The 21,227-nt window shown below is 35.2% G+C and overlaps 1 protein-coding gene across 2 annotated transcripts in view; it reads left to right on the forward strand.

Annotated features, from left to right (window-relative positions):
• Nucleotides 1-21,227, forward strand: part of LOC113520474 (dual specificity calcium/calmodulin-dependent 3',5'-cyclic nucleotide phosphodiesterase 1C-like) — a 224,248-nt gene that overhangs the window by 130,840 nt on the left and 72,181 nt on the right. For both annotated transcript variants that reach the window (XM_052896730.1, XM_052896729.1), the window contains exon 5: nt 20,092-20,288. In XM_052896730.1, the coding sequence (XP_052752690.1) occupies nt 20,092-20,288 (197 nt within the window). The remainder of the gene's footprint in view (nt 1-20,091; nt 20,289-21,227) is intronic.

Genomic DNA, 21,227 nt, shown 5'->3' on the forward strand with positions numbered 1-21,227 from the left:
AACTAGTTCTCATATTTAACGGTGCTGGCGTGTAATCTCGTATGAAATGGAAATTGCTCGACTCATAGTTTGTCCATTTCATTCCCGCTTCCAACACGGGATTAGCGGTTAGAATTCGCAGCATTCACTGTTGTTTGGTATGTACACACATACATTTACAAGGAAATTAGGATTTTATTCTACTAGATAAACCAACTTCAATCACGGTAAAACAGTACGCGACCGTAACGCAAGTAAAATCTATGGGCATTGCAAAAATAAACACAAGAACTCACGTTGATTATTGGTCCACAATAAAAGCAAAATCGTAAGCAATCAAGATATTTCGTAGATTGAAAATATTTGAATTTAGAACGCGGTTTCGCATATTTATAAGTAGATTTAGCGATTTTTTTCCCCCCCCGCTAAGAGAAACGGTTGCTTCAATCGTCACAAAATTGGAATGGGAGCAACACGGAAGTGAACTCTATCGACTGTAAAAAAAAAATGTGAAAATCAGCTCGGAATTGGCGGCGTAATGCAGTCTCATAATATATGTATATTGTGTATTCAAATTGATACGGACTTGCATGCAAATTTGTAATGGAAATTATAAAAAAGTTCTTGTCATCGCGCCCACATTATTTTAAACAACGTGTGTTCATATTTCGAAATTAATTAATTTGTTAATATTTTCAGCGTAATTACTAGAACTTTCAGTATATTTCGCCAACATTATTAGGTATCATTATGAGGCAAGAATGACGTAGTAGTAAAAGTGGATTCTAAGGTTATCAGGAAAAAAATTGGTGAGTGATAAGGTCAATGTGCTGTGTCATTTCACCTAAATTATTTATTTTTATAATTAATGGCATAATATATGGCAAGGGATTCATCGTGTCTCAGCCTAATCCTCAAAATTTTTCAGTCAATCGGTCGTTCTGTAATTATCGTATGTATAATAGCAGTCTAAAAACTCTTGCGTCAAAGGCCACCACCTTTACACGAGTAATAGTTGCTCTAGCACTACTGCCTAGTACTTCTGAGCAGAAAGTATGTCTCTTTCTCTTCTTTCTGCTTTCTCTTTTTCCCATTACGAGTATATTGACACCACGGTAACCAAATAGCTTGGTATGGGCGTTCGAGTTAACCTTTTCTTGCACTGATGTGTACCCATAAATACCGGCCCATAAGCAAAAATAAACAAACCTTTGAAATTGCCTTGAAAAGCGAAATCGGTCAAGTGTTAATCGTAACAATTTGTACAAGAGTTCAAGTGTTTTTGTATTAAAATCAATACAGGTAGATATTTTTAAGAAAAAGTGTGCGCCACGTGACCTGCGCAGTAACTATTTTACATACAAAATTGTGTACGGCGCAGCATACATTTTCTATGATTTTGTGCAACTTGTTTACCGTGATTTTTAAGGGTACTAAAAATCTATACTAACATAAATCAAAAAACAATATGCTTTGTATAACCCGCCAATATAAATGTACTACTCTGTAAATATAACGCCCTCAACGCAAGAAGCCTATTAAATTCGGCGGGTTATATAAAGCAAATCCAGTTATGATTCGTGTAAGGTGAACTTTTTAAAAACTTTTATTTAATGTACAATATATGTTGGTTTGTTTAGGTCAAATCTTGCAAACTGAATAGGAACCAGTTTTGTGTAACTTGCAATATATGTGTTAGTTTGTTTAGGTCAAAATCTTGCAAGTTGTCTAAGAAGCACTTCCTTTTAATCGATTTTGCTGATATTGTACATACACCTTTAGTTTTGGTAGCATTACAATATGCAGTATAAATTGTCTATGTGAACACAGCTCTGTCCTCCAACTTTTTTCTTCAATGTGTGTGTGTGTGTGTGTGTGACCATATACAGACGTGGTGCTCTATTTGTGTTTGTGTGGATACGTCTTCAATAGCATTCCGACCAAAGGTGTATTATATTCCTTTTCGGAATCTTTTAAATATTTTTGCTCGCACCTTTTTAAATCTTTATATTTCAGAGAAGCTTTCCATGTTACTGTATACCAGTATTTTTCAACGTATGGGTCGGAATTCCCTGGAGGGCCGCGAAAACTACCTCAGTAAAAAATGCATTCGATCTAAAAATATGTACTTAATTCTATATTTATCTGAAACCTAATTATGCAAATGCATAAAAGTGTTCTATGGGTTGAAGTATTCAGTCCCAACATCTCTGTGGCGTACATGAAAAATAGCGAAGGGTCGGGGGTCGCGAAATATTTTTTCATACAAGGGGGGTCGTGTCATGAAAAAGGTTGAAAAGCACTGTCGTAGACGATCCATACTCAATATTGTTATATTTTCAGTGGCCTCCGGCCGCCACAAGATGACGGATGGCGTATATTTTGTCAACCCTGTTAATATGGGTATCAAATGAAAGAGCTCGATGAGGAAGTAGGTCACGATAAAATAAATGTCATCATTATAAAATGATCTCGACCACCTGATGGTGGATTATATAATAAAAGCTTCCTTTTAAAAGTGTTTTTAAACGGACTTGTTTACCGTCCTTTCCCCCTGATCCCACTGCGATGTTCCGAAAAAACAGGTTGGTGGCCTATTAGAGGCGACAGTAAAAATATAACAATCTCACCTTACAAGCACCTCAGAGCGTGCTAGTGAATTTAGACACATGTAAGAATTCCTCAAGAACAGCGCGGATATAATTGAAAAATGTTATTGTTCATTTGTTAGTGCCGTTCCACAACACATTCAGTTTTCAGACACCACTTTACATTACAATGCGCGGCCGCCTGCCACAAATTAGCATATACCAAACAATCGTACACATTTACGCCGTGCTGTGACAATGTTAATGTAACGCGTCCGCGGACGCGACTTAGGGCATCATTACACTGTCACGTTATAGCTTGACTAATGGTATAAGCTAACATTACGTCGGCCTTGCCCGCCTGAGTCAGTACATTGAGTATCCTATGTGTTGAGTTTTTTTTTAATGGGTGAAAATGGAATGGCAACCCCGACCGCGTTATCGGTATACACCGACAAGGCACTAGTGGAAGATGATAGGTGAGGATGGATGCAGGTCAGTTGGCCCACCATGATGAATTCCATAGAATTAACCAAGATGGTTTCCAGAGAGAACCGCGTGGAGGTCGACCTGAGAGGGTTTATTGCTAGCAATAGGGCTATTAGACCTCATTATTAACAATCCCTTTCTCCCCCTATGTGTTAAGTTAGTCATCCTCATCATATCAGACTTAAACCATCCGCTATTGAACATAAGCCTCCCCCTTGGGGTTTTTGCCAGTAGTTGCCACGCTTGTCAGGCAGATTGGCAACCGTAGTTTGGCTATGGAGATGTTTTTAGAGGGACGCTGCTGCCCATCCCTCGCCCTCCCTTAGTCACCTCTTACGACGTAGGTAGATAATAGGGTGACCTATTCTATGCGGGGACCACACGGCAATCTACTCATGTGCTATATTTCATTCAGTTTCATTTAGTCTTTTAAGTATGTTCCAGTAACAAACATACAGTCATTTTTACAAACTTTTACATTTATAGTACTAGACAAATGTGACAGTAACCTCAAGTATTTGCAATTAAATTTTTGTTTATTTTCCCCGTATGTGCGCAGCATAAGATAGGCCACCTGTTCCTTTCCCGTGAGTGTCGTAAGAGGCGACTAAGGAAACTTAATGCTTGAGAAATGGGCAGCAGCGACGTTAAAACATCTCTAAGACCCAACTGCGGTAGCCAACCCGCCTGCCAAGCGTGATAACTACTAGAATGTAATGTAATGTAAATTGGACTCTCTTTTCCGCGCTTAGCCTCTCATTTGGACCGTTTTACGTATGAGTCGTGGCTAGTACAGCTAACCCAGCTCCGCTCAGAAGCACAGAAGCTTCCTGGGATCTTCACAGGTCTCACGGAGCGACCTCACCGTTCCGGGGATTTCTAAACGTTAATGGGCCACAGCTTCACATTTCTGAATTACGTGAACAGCCGTTTCTTCAGCGTCGAAACAACCTCGACATATAGGGCTGTCTGTGGCTCCTATTGTGTATAAATGTTTGTTTAATGGACAATGGCCCGTTATTGTCCATATCATTATTTGAGGTTTTTGGTAACTAATAGCAATGTCATCTAATTGAGGGAGGCCTATATTGAGCAATTAATTGCTGATATAGTATGGTGTGGTAGTAATTTTCGTTGCCAATCAAACAAATTAATAAGGATGTACTATGCTAGTCTCCGCAAATGCAGTCGCGTGTAAACACTAGTGGCATAATAATTTTACACTAATAAAGTGAAGTACTAATTTTGAAACTGCTTGCTCTCGTTTAATGAAGAAGCACGCTAACTTTTTTTATGCAACTTAGAATAGCAAACAAGCTGACGAGCCATCTGATGGAAAGTGGTAACCGTCGCCTATAGACATGAGCAGTACCATGCACAAAACAGAGTATACTGTTTCACCCATGATACCCCCCATGCGTTACCATTCCTGAGGACTCAGGTGTTATTAATAACTGTATAATATAATAATAATAGTGTTGTATTAATAATATTGTTAATAATCTTTCAGCTTTAATTGTAAAATTATAAAATGTATCCTTGCTTGGGGATGCTTAAAATAATCCTGTATTTATGTATGTCAGAGGGCTAAAGATAAATCTGTAGCTCATATCCACATGGTACGACCAGCTGTCAAGTTGGTTTGTGGCTTAAGTCTTTTTCACTGATAGAGTATCCCTTCAAAAATGCTAAAGATTACATTATTGAGAATTTACTAAAGATAATCTTTTGTGTAAAATATTTTTTATTGTCGTATACTAATTTCGTTGGATGTAATTTTCATTATTGTATGAAAAAAACTATTGTCAAATTGTATGAAGTAAAAATTTATTCCTAGTCGTCTAACAAGAATCCATATATTATTAATTATTAAATATTTCTTATTCTCCTGTCGTCCTCATGAGCATTTGTAATAACGACGTTTGATTTTTCCCTTCTCTTTAGCATTTCAGCCTTTAACTATCTTCTGCTGATTATAAGCCCTTTCCGTAAGGAACAATCCTAAGCCACTTGTATCCGCTGACTTCTTTCAAAGCTTTTAGGGTTGTCGCTCCATCTAGTGGGGAGTTGTCCCACACAGCATTTTCCTGTACAGGATCATGACTCAAGAACATTTCTTCCCCATCGGTTGTCGGTTCTTCGAGCTATATGACCAGTCCATTGCCATTTTAGATTGCTTATCCTTCGGGCTATGTCTGTCACTTTGCTTCTTCTGCGGATGCCCTCATTTCGTATTTATTCAAGCAAAGAATAGTTCTAGTCCTCTGCCGCGCACTGAGCGATTTGAGTCGTCTTCATACAACCAACCGCGTAGAAATGGTTCTTTGACTGTGTTGTTATTTGATAGTGTAACAAGCCCCTTATTACGGCACGGTTATGTCAGACCTTACAAAATTCTATGTAATAAGTTTTACTTGCAACCTTGACGATTGTGTGTAGCCCGGACTGCGCACACTGGCGATTTGCTCGGCGATTAGTCGCGTGTCGTGTCGAATTATTTTTGTTTACCGATTTACTATTAATATGGCTTTTATTTTTCGTCAGTGAAGCATGTGTAAATATATATATATCCACTACTAAACATAGGCCTTCCCCATAAGGGAGTTCTGTCAGTAATTGCCACGCCTGACAGCAGGGTTGGCAACCGCAGTTAGACTTTGGTGATGTTTTAAGAGAGACGCTGCTGCCCCTACCTTAATCATTAATTTCCCTTAGTCACCTGTTAGGTATTACACTCACGGAAAAGGAATGGTTGGTCCATTCTATGCCGGAACCACATGGCGAATCATCATTGTATTATCTTTTACGTTCACTGCTGAACATGAGCCTTCCCTAGAAGTAGGAGTTTGCCAGTAGCTGCCTCGCCTGGCAGGAGGGTTGACAACGGAAGTTAGAGTTTTGTGATATTTTAAGAGGGACGCTGCCGCCTATCCCTCAGCCATTATACCATCAAAGTTATTATTATACACCCAACATATTCTTCCTCCGACCACATCCCATTTTGTACTAACATAAATTTACAATGTTCTCTCCTTTGGTGTAATGAAACAATCTTAACTACTGTAGATCCTGTATAAGACGATGGGCCATTTCAGCTTCCCTCCACAAAGTACTTACACTCTTAAAACACATTGTAACATGTAACAATCTATCCACGGAATTGTCTGAACACTTTCTTTTAAGAATAAGGGTAACTTTTATTCAAGTAAACTTAATTATAAGCATTATTGAATAGTTATTTTTTATAATTCTATCGCCCATTCGGAATGCAATTTCAACTGAGAAGGACGAGTAAGAAACTCAACTGTTGCTTTTTACAACAAAACTTGATTTTACAATTATAACTTCTCGTCAATACAGATTAAAAACAGCACAAGATTTATTCAAATTATAAGACAAATCAAATCCATTATTGTAAATATTATATTGAATTGTATGCCAAATAAATATATTTAGATATATGTCAGATTTTATTTGTTATATAAATAATAATTTACATATTAGGTAAACTGTTTTTCGTCACTATGTAAATATTAGTTATATTCCGGGACTTTACCGGTGTAAATTAGTATATAAAGAGGTCACATACAGTGACCTCTTTGTTTAAAATCTTGTCTATCTCTGTGCAAAGTTTTATTCCAAACCTTTCAACCATTTAAGCGATTGAGTAATAAACATTCGAACATTCAAAGATTGTCATTCTATTAATTTTTAATAGGCATGTGCATTAATGTCATATGTGTTACAATGCAATATGCTGTTGGTGTTCCATTAAATAAATAAATAAATATTATTTAACCATTTGAGGTTACATTGGAAAAAATAGCTGTAATGCTCTTCATAACCGTGTATTTTCAATGTAAATATTATTTTAGTTGTGAAAACCTGTAATTGGTTTTTCGTTATTACTGTTTTATTTATAATGAAATTTTTTAGCTATTGGTATTTCTGTAATAAAAAAAAAATAAATGTAAAAGATTATAAAAATATTTGAGTTATTGTTTTAAAATTCCGCCTAAATTGCTGAACGAAATTTAATGAAATTTAGTATGCAAATAGATCATCACCTGCATTAAATATACGATACTTTTAAACCTTATAATATTAATAAAATAAATATAAAAAAAAATACTAAAAAAAATAAACATGTCTTTTAGTCGCTAGTTTGTATTGAATGTTTCAACTGTCTTTGTTGACAAGTTATTTGTTTCAGTTTATGTGCTATTGTTCCCCGTGGATCGCCATGGTTATTCCTTACGTACTGATTTAGTTATGTATTTATTTGTATGATGTTTCTAAACTAAATATGACCAAACTGAGCACTTAATTTAATATAGATAAAAACTAAAATATAATTGTTTATTTACTTTTTTTTTATTCAACTTAGAATGGCAAACGAGCTGACGGCTCACCTGATGGAAAGTGGTAACCGTCGCCTATAGACATGAGCAGTACCATGGACAAAATAGAGTATACTGTTTCGCCCATGATACCCATGCGTTGCCATTCCTGAGGACTCAGGTGTTATTCCTCTGTACCCTATAAATTTACTGCCATATCCCACCTTTCAAACCGAAACACAGCTATGTAAACAAAAAAGCTTTACGCTAGAAAAACTAATGAGACAAAGTAGTGCAAAGTGCTCAAGCAAACGACTTTTGTGCAAAGTCTCCCTCTGATAAATATTTAATATTTATTTTACTCTTTATTGCCCAAATTTTAAAAATAATAAATGTACTTAATTTTAATGAGAAGTGATATAAAGGGCGGCCTTATCGCTAAGCAATCTCTTTCAGAGAAAATTTGGATAGAGAATATTGAGAAAAATACATAAAGGGTAGATTGTGCATTATTATATATATAATTATAACTCAGAAATAAATAATATATGGAAAACTTTAATTTTATATTTAAATTTTAAAACGATATACCCGCACGATCGGAATATATCGTTCTATGAGCTATATTGATCGTGACAAATGAGCACAAACACGATGGGGTTGCATTACAAAGTACCTGTGGCGACCTCGCAGCTCCGTCAACCCAACTCCTCGTTACTATAATATTGCATTGTCATCTCACTTGCGTATATAAAATTTCACCGTAACAGGAAGCCAGCCTGTTCCGATGTGTTAAAAATAAATTAATCCATTTTTCATGCACTCGCGCCTAAAAAATGAGATTATTAAAGAGAGACATGTCGAGCCAGTTAAATAAAAGTTTGTCTTGACTCTTATTAGTTTAAACATTTGTTATTGTTGTTGTTAAAAACTATATTGGTCACTGAATGATATGCTAAAGAACAAAGAAATGCCTATGAAGGTAATAAGGAAAGTATATAATATATGTATGTATTTGTTCACTACATGAAAGTCAAACTTGAGCATTGACAAAACAGCAATCGGTTAAAATAAAAATTTGTCAAAATAGAATGGAAAGAAACATAATACGGATAAAAAAAGGAGGACCTAGCAAAATTAAAAACGATAAAAAGTAAAACAAACATTAAGAAAGTTGAAACTTACAAGCCAACTAAAGTGGAGATGGGCAGGACACATGATGATAGAAAAAAAAAAAAACAGAGTAATGGACAAGAATAATAACAGAAATAATAAGAAGATATCCACGAGACAGTAAAAGAAACAGAGGAAGTCAAAGTAAGATAAGGAAGGGTGGTATTAGAGTAATAGTCAGTTCAGTATGGACTCGCAAAGCAAAGAACAAGGCAAAATGAAAATATTTAAAGGAGGCCTATGTCGTTTATCGATCGTTCAAAAAAAAACAGAGTAATGGACAAGAATAATAACAGAATGATACCCAAGGAATAGTAAAAGAAACAGAGGTAGATAAAGTAAGATAAGGAAGGGTGGTATTAGAGTAATAGTCGGTTCAATATGGACTCGCAAAGCAAAGAACAAGGCAAAATGAAAATATTTAAAGGAGGCCTATGTCGTTTATCGATCGTAAATTTCAACTTAGGTTTACTTGAAGGTACTTGGTGAGGTTTACTTAAATAAAGATTGGCATTATTAGAATAATTTAACTGTATTGATGAGTTTTGTCCCTTTATTTCCAACCGTGAAATTAGTTCAAAAGAAAGAATGACTCCACTTTGTATGATTGCAGTTTTTGTATGCATTTGCAATCCGGAATAACTTTTACCGTGCATTCGGCGTCGTAAAAGAGAAATGCACGGGAACATTGTAAATATTTATTCCTCTGCACACTACTATTTTAGAGTAACTTTGGAAAGGAGACATCAATTCACCTGTATTCCTTTTTTTTATTACGTCACCAATTTTGAACCGATTTTGATTATTCGTTTTGCAATCGTTTGTAAATTATTCATGCATTTAGTCATTTTGTGATAATGATATTAATATTTTTTTAAATCAATAAGACATGTAACAATTATAACTACAATATTTTCCAAGACTTCACACTAGGATTCCCTAAGTCAAGCCCTCTCGATGACTTGATGATGACAAAAACTGTAGATTTTCTTTGCCCAGTACAAAGCTGCCAGTTGTCGAGAATAACCTTTTTTTTTGTACAACTTATAATGGCAAACAAGCTGACGGCCCACCTGATGGAAAGTGGTAACATAGTTCTGCGTTCAAAATTCAATTGTAGGTCTTACTACAAAAAGTTTAAACTTGCTATAAGGAAGTGTTGAGACGTTTAATTGCCAAAAAGTGTTTAACATTTGTTTATATGTATTTAAATAAAAAAATCCTATCATATTCGACACAATGTAATATTGTTATGAATAAATTGAATTGAATTGAAAATAAAAAAAAAAGTCGGTCTTATCTACACTAATATTATAAATAGGAAGATTTGATTTATTTGTTTGTAATGGATAAACTCAAAATTCACTTAACATATTTAAAAAAATATTTCACCTAAAGAAAGCTATATATACGTATTATCATTCGTATCCATCTATCTATTTGACGAGAACTGTAAAAACTATTGATGATACATGAAATAATGTTCAAGTACTATATATATATATATATATATATATAGTACCTACTCATCACCCCACAAAAAATTCCGCATGGCCTTATATCGATTGTATTACAGTTAAGTCGCAATAACCATAATTAGTTCAAATTAGTCGATCAAAATACTAAATATTGGGGGAAAAGGGATTGTTAGTAATGGAGACTGAGAATCCCATTGCTAGTAATATACTCAACCAGGTCGGCCTCCTCGCGGTTATCCCTAGAAACTATCATGGTTAATTCCTGATGAATTCATCACGATGGGCTAACTGGTCTGTTTTCATTCACATCTATCACCCTTCACTGGTGCTCCGCCAGCGTATCCCGTTAGCGCAGGCGGGGTTACCATACCATTTTCACCCATCAAAAAAAAATACTAAATATTAATGTTTACCCAACTAAATAGTTTCATTAATCAAGGTTGATTATGTACATGTAATTTCTTCTTTAAATTATTCGAATCGAACCTTTCGTTTAGAAGTTACGACGGGTATAAAAATTATAAAAGTAAGAAAAATGTCACGATGCGAGTGAATAGCCTTACGCTTAGTATTGTTGTTATTTCCATTGACGCAGGCGAAGTGCCAATCTAAAATACTAATTTACGAGTATCTATCCGTACAAAGTCGGAGTGAGTCACTAGTTTAAAAAATTTTAAAAATTTTAATCATTCTTATTATCGGGAAAGGAAGGGATGGCATGAAATAGGCCATCCATTCCTTTCCCATAAGTGTCGTAAGAGGCGACTTAGGAACTTAACAATCGAGTGATGAGCAGCGACGTCCCTCTTAAAATATCTCTAAAGTCTAACAGCGGTTGCCAATCCGTCTGCCAAGCGTGGCAACTACTGGCAAAATTCCCCCAAGGAGGACTTACCAGTTAAAGGCCGATATGTTGATGATTATTTCAATTTATTTTTGGTACATAAACTACACTATTTAAAAATAATGTTACTCACTTAGCCGGAGTTTTGTAGAACACTGTTACGATAGACAGTGTTTGAAATTAACTTTGTAATAAGATCGCATTATTGCAATCTGTTTACGAAACATCTTGACGTTCGACGGTGTATTTTATCACGATTGAAGTCGCTCTCCATCTCTCTCTCTCTCTTTAAAGTATATTTGTGATATAAATAAATGCGTTATTGACTCCATGAACAACATGGGCTCATTCAAAAGTATGGAAAGCAATTTCCCTTAAAATATACGCAGATAGGAAAATCCATTGCAATATTCTTAAGCGCGAGCCACTCGAATAAGGGGCGGAAACATTCCGGACAGGACAGAGTAGGCAAGCGGTTCTCTCCCGGGACTACTTGTAGTATTAATTATTCTACACTGGGACCTGCACACCCTGATATTACTACTTGGAAGTTAGGAGCAAATCTAATTTAACTAATGTTTTAAAAGTAACATTAGAGACTAATAAACGATTTGAATTTTCAACCAAAAAGAGACTGCGAGTCGTCTGAACACTTCATGTCAAGAGAATTAAAAAAAAAAATTAAACAAACTGATTCGATCTTAACATAGTCTGCTAAAGTCCTATGGTCATCTTTATTGGTTTATTTTAGACAACTCGGATCCATTGTAAGTAAGTGTACTTAAAAACTGTGTTAATACTTCACTAATAATGATCTAGTTCTTTCGTCAAGCATTCTTACGTAAAGACTAATTTATTTACAGATAAGTTCAGGATACCGTTACCATTCCCGCGTATTCTATTCATCATCATCATTATCATATTAACCCTTAATTGTCCACTGCTGAACATAAGCCTCCCTCTTTAGGGTTTGCCAGTAACTGCCACGCTTGGCAGGCGAGTTGGCAGTTAGACTAAGATGTTTTAACAGGGACGAGAAAGGAAAGGGTTTCCTATTCTATGCCGGGACCACACGGCAATATAAGTCCTATAGTAGTACAAACCAATTAATTGAATGTTTCGATTTATTACTAATTTCTTTTAGACAGTTTCTGTGGTAATTATAACGAAACTTGATTACTGTACATTAAGTTCTACTGAAGCAAAGTACACTTCTCCCATTCGTGTTTGTGACAAGCGTGCTTGCATTTCGGTTTGAAGGATACGATAAAGTAGATTACTCGGTACGTAGATAACACCTTAATCCTCAGGTATGGCAACACGTGAGAGGTACCGTTTGCATCGCAGTACATTCTGCAACATACACTGAGTGCTACATACGTACACATTTTCAAATTAATCCAAATATTAAGATGTGAAAGTTTGTAAAGATATTTGTTATCCAATCACGCCGAAACGGGTGAAGGGATTTAAATTAAATTTGGTACGTAGATTGACTGTACGCTGGATTAATCTTCTCTACTTCGTATATGTATAAAAATGAATCGCCATTCGCTAGTCTCGCTGAAACTTAAAAACGTCTTAATCGATTTGAATTTTTTTTTTTTCGTTTTATTCTTTGTAATACAGGGGTGGTCAAAAAAGTTTGAAAAATTAAAAGATGTAGTTTTGTATGTGAATCACTACTTCGAAATACTTTTATTAAAAAAGCGATGTAATTGATACAAAGTAAAACGGATCAACTAGTACGAAGTATTTTTATTCTAAATTTTTAAACTTGTAAATTCTTTATTCGAAATCTGACCAATCATCAAAAAAGTGTCAATTTTAATTTACTCTACGCTAATGGGAAACACTATTAACATACCAAATTAAACCGAGTAACAGCTGTACGCTCGCCCCCTGCCATGTTAGATTCTAATATGCTCTGCAAAATGTGGGCATCTCGTGTGTTACGTTCACCACAGTGGTAATAGCACACAACAACAAGTAGTAATAACAAATTACTCATACTGCCCGTCAGAGATTACAGTTATAATAATTCTTAATAAATTTACTGGATTTTGGCCGCGGTTTCGTTTGCATGGATTTCAAAAATAAAGAAAAACAATAGACTACCAAAGAGATGCCTTTTAAACTAGATCTTCACAAAAGCAAGTGTACAAACTGCATACAGTTTATTGCAACACGTTCTATTAGGAGCAGACAAAAATTCTAAAAATAACTGCTTTGATTTTTATGATTCCTATTAAGATGCTATATATTATTTCTTTTTAAATATCTACACTTGTCTTTACATACAGATATCTAGTTATATCTATAAAAAAACATAGTAAAATTATATATAACATATACATATATCTATATTATATATTTAAAAATGCAGCTTGCAGAGTAAACTTGGGCCGCGAATCACCTATCGTCCGCATAACGCGTCTGTATAACGATATTGTAAAAACCAAGCCTGAACTTGATATTAACAACGATAGTCACTCTGTGTTCATGGCTAAATTAAAATGTTGATGTACCTCGCCAGTACATTATTTTTATTTATAATTTAAAATATTTTAACTACAATTTTCGTTATTTACTTATATTGTTTATGTTTATTCATTTAATGATATTTAATAATTTAATTCCATTTTAATGTTTATCAAACACAAGGCATGCTGTGTTTGCCTCCAAATGTAAGAACAGTTAGATCTAATCTACCAATGTATTGTATTGAAATGTTTCGCTGTATCTTATGTTGGTGAACCTATAAATAAATAAATATATGTCTGATATCAAAAGTACATCAGCACTTTCATAAATTCAATATTTAATATCGTCCATAGTGCGTAGAACTTCATCAAAGGCCTTTCTGAACGTGTCATTCCATTTAAATTTATATCCGAAACTCAGTGAGCGGAATGTTCATATTGTAAATTCACTTGCAGCTCACAATTTGCAAATGCTTCACGTGTCATTGTTCGTTTTACAATTGCACGATCAAGTTTTGAGGGCGACTCAAAGTAGGTCACTCGTAATTAGTACGCGCGACTTAGAAAGGGGTGTACGGAGGCGTAATTTAAAAGGGCAACGGAGTGTACGTTTGTTTTTAATGACGTCTTTTTGGGCGACTTCAAAAAGAAGGAACTTCTCGATTTGATGATATTGTTTGTTTGTTTGATGAACATTCAGACACTTACTAATATTATAAATGTGAAATTGAGTTTGTTCGTTACCTTTTGACGACTTAGCGGCTTACCAAATTTACATGAAATTTGATGTTCTTGTTATTTGATATAAAGAAGAGCAAAGCTATTTGAGTCGAGATATACCTTCGTGAATTCTTAAGCAATTATGACGATTCTCTTTACTACCGAAAAGTTTTATACGGTAGAAATTCAACATATTTTATGTGGAGCGAAATTTTTAATTATATCGTACTAGTTTTCACCGGCAACTTCGTCCACATGACAATGAGAAGTGACAAACAAATTAATGTATCTACTTAATATCTACCTGAATATGTATGTAAGTATTATTACTAGTTGCAAACGATGTGTACATTTTTAATTGGGATAGGTGTCAGAAAATTTAAAGAAGTATAAAGTTAACGTCACATACCTTAAAGATTTAAATAAAAACTAAATTTTAAATAAACTATCTAAAACAACATCAAACTAATGTGGAATCTCTGCTATCGTAAGTACCACGAATGCACTCTGTAAGGGTACTGATGAATAAATACGAGTACAAAGCACTAAAGAAACCTTTGCAAAAGCCTTCAACCGCAAACTTATATGGCAAGCACTTAGAGCTCAGTATCAGAGCTATACATCAGCATTATACAAGACATGTACAGAAATATTGTTACATGAGTGGTTTCCCCAATTGGCACGAAAAACAACTTCAAACTTGAAGTCGGAGTACACCAAGGATCTACTTTGAGCCCCCTGCTCTTAAATCACTTAAGAATTCCAAAACTGTTACATGTGAATTATGTAGTTTTAATTAAAGAATCCTTGCACATGGAATTCAGGATGATTGCAAATTGTAAAAAATAGCTTTAGAACAAGGGTCTATGAGTGAGCTGACAAGGAACTGAATGCCTGCATTGCAGTTATTCTGGAACCAAAAACAATCAGCTGTCAACCCCGTTAAATAAAGTCTTTAATTCAAGTATCTTTAATCCATAGTTAATACAAATGCAAATATTTAAAGAGACATTGAGAACTGGATAAAAATTGGGTGGCAATGGAGGTCACTGTCACACTGGAGTTGTCTGTAACGCAAAAATGCCCATTAAGTCCAAGGGCACACGAGCGGTAAGAACAGCTTTACTCTATGGGTCCGAGTGTTGGGGAATTCGAAAAGACCGAAGGAAGACCGAAATAAATGAAAACTGTGCTGGGCGGTGGTTATAACTAAACTCGACAAAAATCGCAACTAATACATCCTAGGGACTTTTAAAGTACGCGAAATACAACAGAAAATATAAGAAAGTCAGTTACGTTGGTCCATACGTGAGCACGTGATGCGTCGGAGTAAAAACCATATAACGAAACAAGTGATGGTCTTTGCCGAAGGCAATAGAAGCAGAGGACGTCCACCGACCACCTGGGCTTCAACTTTCCACCAGGATCTATTCACAATGGGCCTAATACCGGTAATGACGCAAAACCGCCAAGAATAGCGTAAAAGTAGCGAAAGGAAATCAATCCCAAATAGGGAGATAGACAAGAGATTGATTGATATATCAGAATGTGTTCCTTTATTTTCATTTGTAAATTGTATACTGTTATCATAACAAATAGTAATTGCTAGCAAATAAAAAAATAAATAAATAAAAAAATTAAAAGGAACAAGAGTCGCGTGTTAAAGCTAGTCTGTTATAAATATTATTGTGCAATCGTAGAGCCAAGACAAAGGCAAAACGAGCTGCGAATGACTGGCGCTTTCAAAGCAACAGGTGGAAAATTGTTCAACTTTAAACTTCCATTGTACCCCGGGCACTCGTGCGAGGACTCCTCTACAATTACAACTAATCATTACACCTGCACTAACGACCTTCAATCGTCTAACAACTTCAAACATTTATTAGTTCCCTACAGTTAGTTACACTCCGCATCCGATATTATTTTCAAACGTTATTACTTCGTTAATAGCAAACAATATCACTGAGTACATTATGACGCGCATTATATCCTTGATGTGTTAACATTCCTTAGAACTAAGGTGTTATTCCTAAGTGCCCTGTAATTACACTGCCATGTCCAACCCTTCAAACCGAAACACAGCAAGCACACGTCGCAGAAACACGAGTGGCACAGAAATATCCAAACAGATGACTTTCAAAATCATCCTTTAAGATAACCTTTAACCTTCTTTTAAGGTAACGTTAACTAACACGGAAGTATACTGTGTTAGTTAACAATGCAGTGGGGGTTACATCGACTCGCGCGGCAGGTCACACGTGGTAACGCGAGTCGAGAAACGCTGATAAAGCCACCTACTAACTCGCCAAATTAGTTCTCAATAGTTAAAGCATAGATTCTAAAACTATTTCGCATTTATAAATGACTAACGAAGTTTCTAAAATAATATAAAGCTTATATTACCTACTCACTGATAATGCAGTTCTATTGATCAAAGAATTATTCAAACTACTCAACCATAATTTTTGAGTCTATCCATTACAAAGAAATAATCAAATCTTTCCTGATTACAATATTAGTCTAGACTAGAATATAGATTATAGACCAACCACTCCATCTGCGTGGCTGGGATATGTCGAATGAATGTGATAAAAAATCAGCGCAAGTCCTCAAATACTCTACTACAACTACGTGTCTCAGTGATTTATTGCAACATTAAAACACTAAGAGGTAATAAACAAATAAATAACACACTTTCTATAAACTTGATATAAACATAATAGGATTATCTTAAAACCTATCGCATGGTTATAATCATTGTACTTACTTGCAAAATGTTAACATAAAATGCAATTGAGCTAATAACACTAACGCGTTTAGCAAATATTGAAGCATTATTATTTCAATTATATTCTAGCTAGGTCGTACTAGCAACAATTTGTAGAACTAACAGAAATGAGAGAGAGAATATGAAATACATTCTATCTATCCTATTTAAGAGCTACGCTCTTGTCGGTGGAGCTCTTGCCATGAAATATATTGAATGAGATGAATTATAGTAACATTATTTAATCGCGCTTTGTTCAATGCACCGTCTAATTCGAGAGATGTTTATACGTAGACGTTACTGCAATCTAATGTCAATAAATCTAATTTAAAATTTTATTCAACAAAAGTTTTGCTTGTGACAGAATTCCGATAAACGAGATATTTGAATTTCGAACGCGGGGTCCTATATCTATATGTAGATATTGCTTTGCAGTGTGTCTACAAAGGAAAACGGTAGCATTTTTTTTAATGGATGATAATGGAATGGAAAACTCACTCGCGTTAACGATACACACTGGCGGAGCACCGGTGAGAAATAAAAAGCAGGTCAATTAGCCCATTGTGAAAAATATATCTGGGATTCAGCACGACAGTTTCCTGGGGAGACCACGTGGTCGAGCAGACAGGGCATATTACTGGTAACGGGACTGGTAGTCCGCATTACTAACAATCCCTTCTCTCCAAACGGCAGCATTAATCGTCATAAAATTAATATAAAATACCACAAGGTTAAGCCCTTTCAAATTTGTCGACGTAAGTGTGCAACGTAGTCACAGGGAGTGAAGACTAATTAAAAATCCCCTCGTTTTAAAACTTTGTTAAAAACTTAATCTTGGCAAAATGCTGTGCTCTTAGTTATCAAATAACTTTCAAAAATACTTATTTCTAGAATGTAAATACATTGTTTATGTATATATTTTGTCTCGATTTTTAAAACATCCAACACGCGACAAAGCCAAAGACAAAGACGCTGTTCTTCCGAAGGGTGAAATTTTAAATCCTTAAGTAGCGCGTAATTTTTATCACTGTCACCCTGTTTCCGGTTTATCATGCTTTCCATAATCTGTACAGCTATCGGAAATGATTGAAGCCGTATAATTCAATTTGAATTTCAACCAGATGTTTTGTGATAATACGATCCCGGTTTTTCCGTGATCCATGTTCAATGCCACGTCTCAACAAAGTTTGCCCCAACCTTCACTGAAGCCCCGTCTGTTTACGTTTCGTCCAATATAAATTATATTGGCTTATTTCTTCGGCTTATTTCAAAAACTTTTGCAATCAAATCTTTTTTCCTCATATCTCTGTGCCAAGGTCAAATATCCTGGTATAATCGACACTTCTATGGATTCAGTTATATAACTGCGTTGATGCGCCGATCGCTTGTTTATTTTTAAGAGCTAAACCAATCAGGGCTTACAAACAAATAGACATTGCAATCAGAGTATGCGTTTCGATCACTCGCACGTACGTTAGTCGTGTCGTAATATCTTTAAATTATTTAACGTCAATAAATTTGCGACAGCCCTCCCTAAACTATGCAGGGTCTGAAGTAATTTTGCGCCATTGTCACATTCACAAAGGAATATTTGCGAGTGTTGCGTTTAGACAATCTATTTATTTATTATATCTGTGGTGTCAAGGTCACCTAAAAACCAATAATTTGTACTGCATTCTTTATTTGTTTGCAGAGATTCCGTGTTGAGAGCGGAAGACACGGGGTCTTATTTAATTTTATTGAATGACAAATGTCTGTTGTGCTTGATGTCATTTATGCTTGTAAATAATAAATAGGGATAGAGAAAAGTGGCGTTTATAACACTTCGAAATGGCGTGAACGAACCTTTTTTTATTTCTCAGGGAAAGTGTAAAGATAAAATGTAGATTATTCGATTTTTTTTTTTATTTATTAATATATAAATATAACTGAATGGACAATCTAATCATCTTGATCTTCATATCAGTCTTTCACTGTCCACTGCTGAACATAAGCCTCTCGATTACGGTATTTTGCCAGTTTTGCCACGCTTGGCAATGCGGATTGGCAACCGCAGTTAGGCTTTAGAGATGTTTTAAGAGGGACGCAGCTGCCAATTCCTCAATCAATAATTTCCCTTAGTACCCCTCTCACGACACCCATGGGAAAAGAATAGGTGGTCTATTCTATGCCGGGACCACACAGCATTATATTATAATTAATGAATAAAAATCAAATTTTTTTTTAATTGTGGCGCTAAAAAAGCCGAAATCTTTTTGATTTCAGCATAAAGAACATTCGTAACCCCGGAAAGCTATCATATTTTTGTTATACTTGAAAAGGTAGAAATTTATACAAATAGAAATTTATTATATATATATATATATATATATATATATATATATATATCATCATCATCATCAGATATCATCACAAAAGTTATGAACTCTGATGTTCTTGATACTTGAATTAACCGTACTAGTAACAATATCTTCATCTAATGCTCGTTCAAGTAGATACGACTACTGGAACGAGCGTGGGGTTCAAGTAGTTGTTTTACCTACGCTGAAATGACAATGCGTGCGTTATTGTTTTTTTTCTTTATTTCACAAATAGTCAAACCAGCATGCGACTCGCCTGATAATAAGTCACTACCACTGCCCCTAAACACTCGCAATACTATAAAAATTAGCTAAGGTTCGGTATTTAAAAAATAAAAAATGGCTCCAGCTATATGACGACCTTGGCGGTGTAGCGGTTTAACACATCCTCACGAGTATATTTGTACTGATCTTAAAGTTTTCTATATAAAAATGTGTATATATATGTATGTATATGTATATATTGTATATATTGGGTATTGACCCATAGTACAAGTTTCTCAAATCGATAATGGATGGCGCTTTGTAAAATTTACTAAATTTTTACAAAAGTCGTTTGCTTGGGTACCTCGGTCCCATTCGTGTTTCAACCGTAAACCAGTTGTGGTTTGCATAGCTGTGTTTGGGTTTGAAGGGTGGGACATGGCGTGAATTTATAGGGTACAGAGGAATAACACTTGAGTCCTCAGGAATGACAACGCATGAGGGGTATCATGGGCGAAACAGTATACTCTGTTATGTCCATGGTACTGCTCATGTCTATAGGCGACGGTTACCACTTTCCATCAGGTGGGCCGTCAGCTTGTTTGCCATTCTAAGTTGTATAAAAATAAAAATAAAATATCCAGTGATGTTTATTGTTTTTAACAGGTCGATGCCTGCCAGTGCTGTGTGTTCACCTTTTCCACATCTACGGTCTGATTTCTTACTTCAACCTGGATGCGGCCAAAGCCTGGAAGCTGTTCAGCCTTATTGAAGAAGGCTACCATAGTACCAATCCATACCACAACTCTATCCATGCGGCCGATGTCACCCAGGCCATGCACTGCTTCTTGCAACAAAAACAGGTAACAACTTTAAAAATAACTAAATAAATCGAATAGTGTATAATCCACCATCTTTTGGCTGCGGCCATTTTAAAATGATATTATTTATTTTATCGTTAACTATTCAAGTAAATTTTTTAAAAGACTCATTTTCATTTTTAACGATATCTTATCTTCTTAGTCTCTTTACAACGAGAATTTTATATAATTACTATGTTGGTCATTTCCGACAATTATTTCGACTTCATTCAGAAATATTTAGAGGCGTACGATGGTTTGCGTTACACCGTTTCGAGGAATGCAGGACTAGATGGAGTCGAAATTACACGAACTATATCGTGCATGTGTGTACACACATACGCATACTTTAATTCTTTAATTTTATATTCATATTAACAGGGTTTACAGAATATACTCTATCCGCCATCTTGTAGTGGCAGCCATTTTGATAATGCTTTCAATATTGACCATAGTATAGTGTTGCATATTTTATTGTCACCAGAACAGAGGTGCGATATTTTAGCAAGATCAGTCAGGGGGAACTGGTTCTAATTCAGCTTGAACCTTGAAAGATTTCACCTAAACAAACAAACAAACATTGCAAATTAAATAAAAGCTTGCAGAAATAAACACGAATTAATGTTTATTTGTTATTTATCTTCCTTTTAAGCGACTTCCAAAAGAGGCTCTCAATTCGCTTGTTTTTGTGTATATAACGTGATATCTTCCCAAAGTCCCAAGGATTTTGTTAATTCCTTTTGTAATCGATAGTAGCCATATTAATTTCATCCCAATTTAACAATTGTTTTTATTTACAATTCAAAATATACTCGTAAACAAACTATTCGACGTTCTAAATTCAAATCGTCTCGACGTTCTAAATTCAAATATACGAACTGCATCGTCGTCATAGGTGCAATTTATTCATTTTAAAATAAGAATTGTCTGGCTATTGGACAA

Source organism: Galleria mellonella, unplaced genomic scaffold (assembly GCF_026898425.1).
Source record: "Galleria mellonella isolate WM207_F2 unplaced genomic scaffold, CSIRO_AGI_GalMel_v1 utg33, whole genome shotgun sequence".
In the NCBI taxonomy this organism is placed as follows: Eukaryota; Metazoa; Arthropoda; class Insecta; order Lepidoptera; family Pyralidae; genus Galleria; species Galleria mellonella.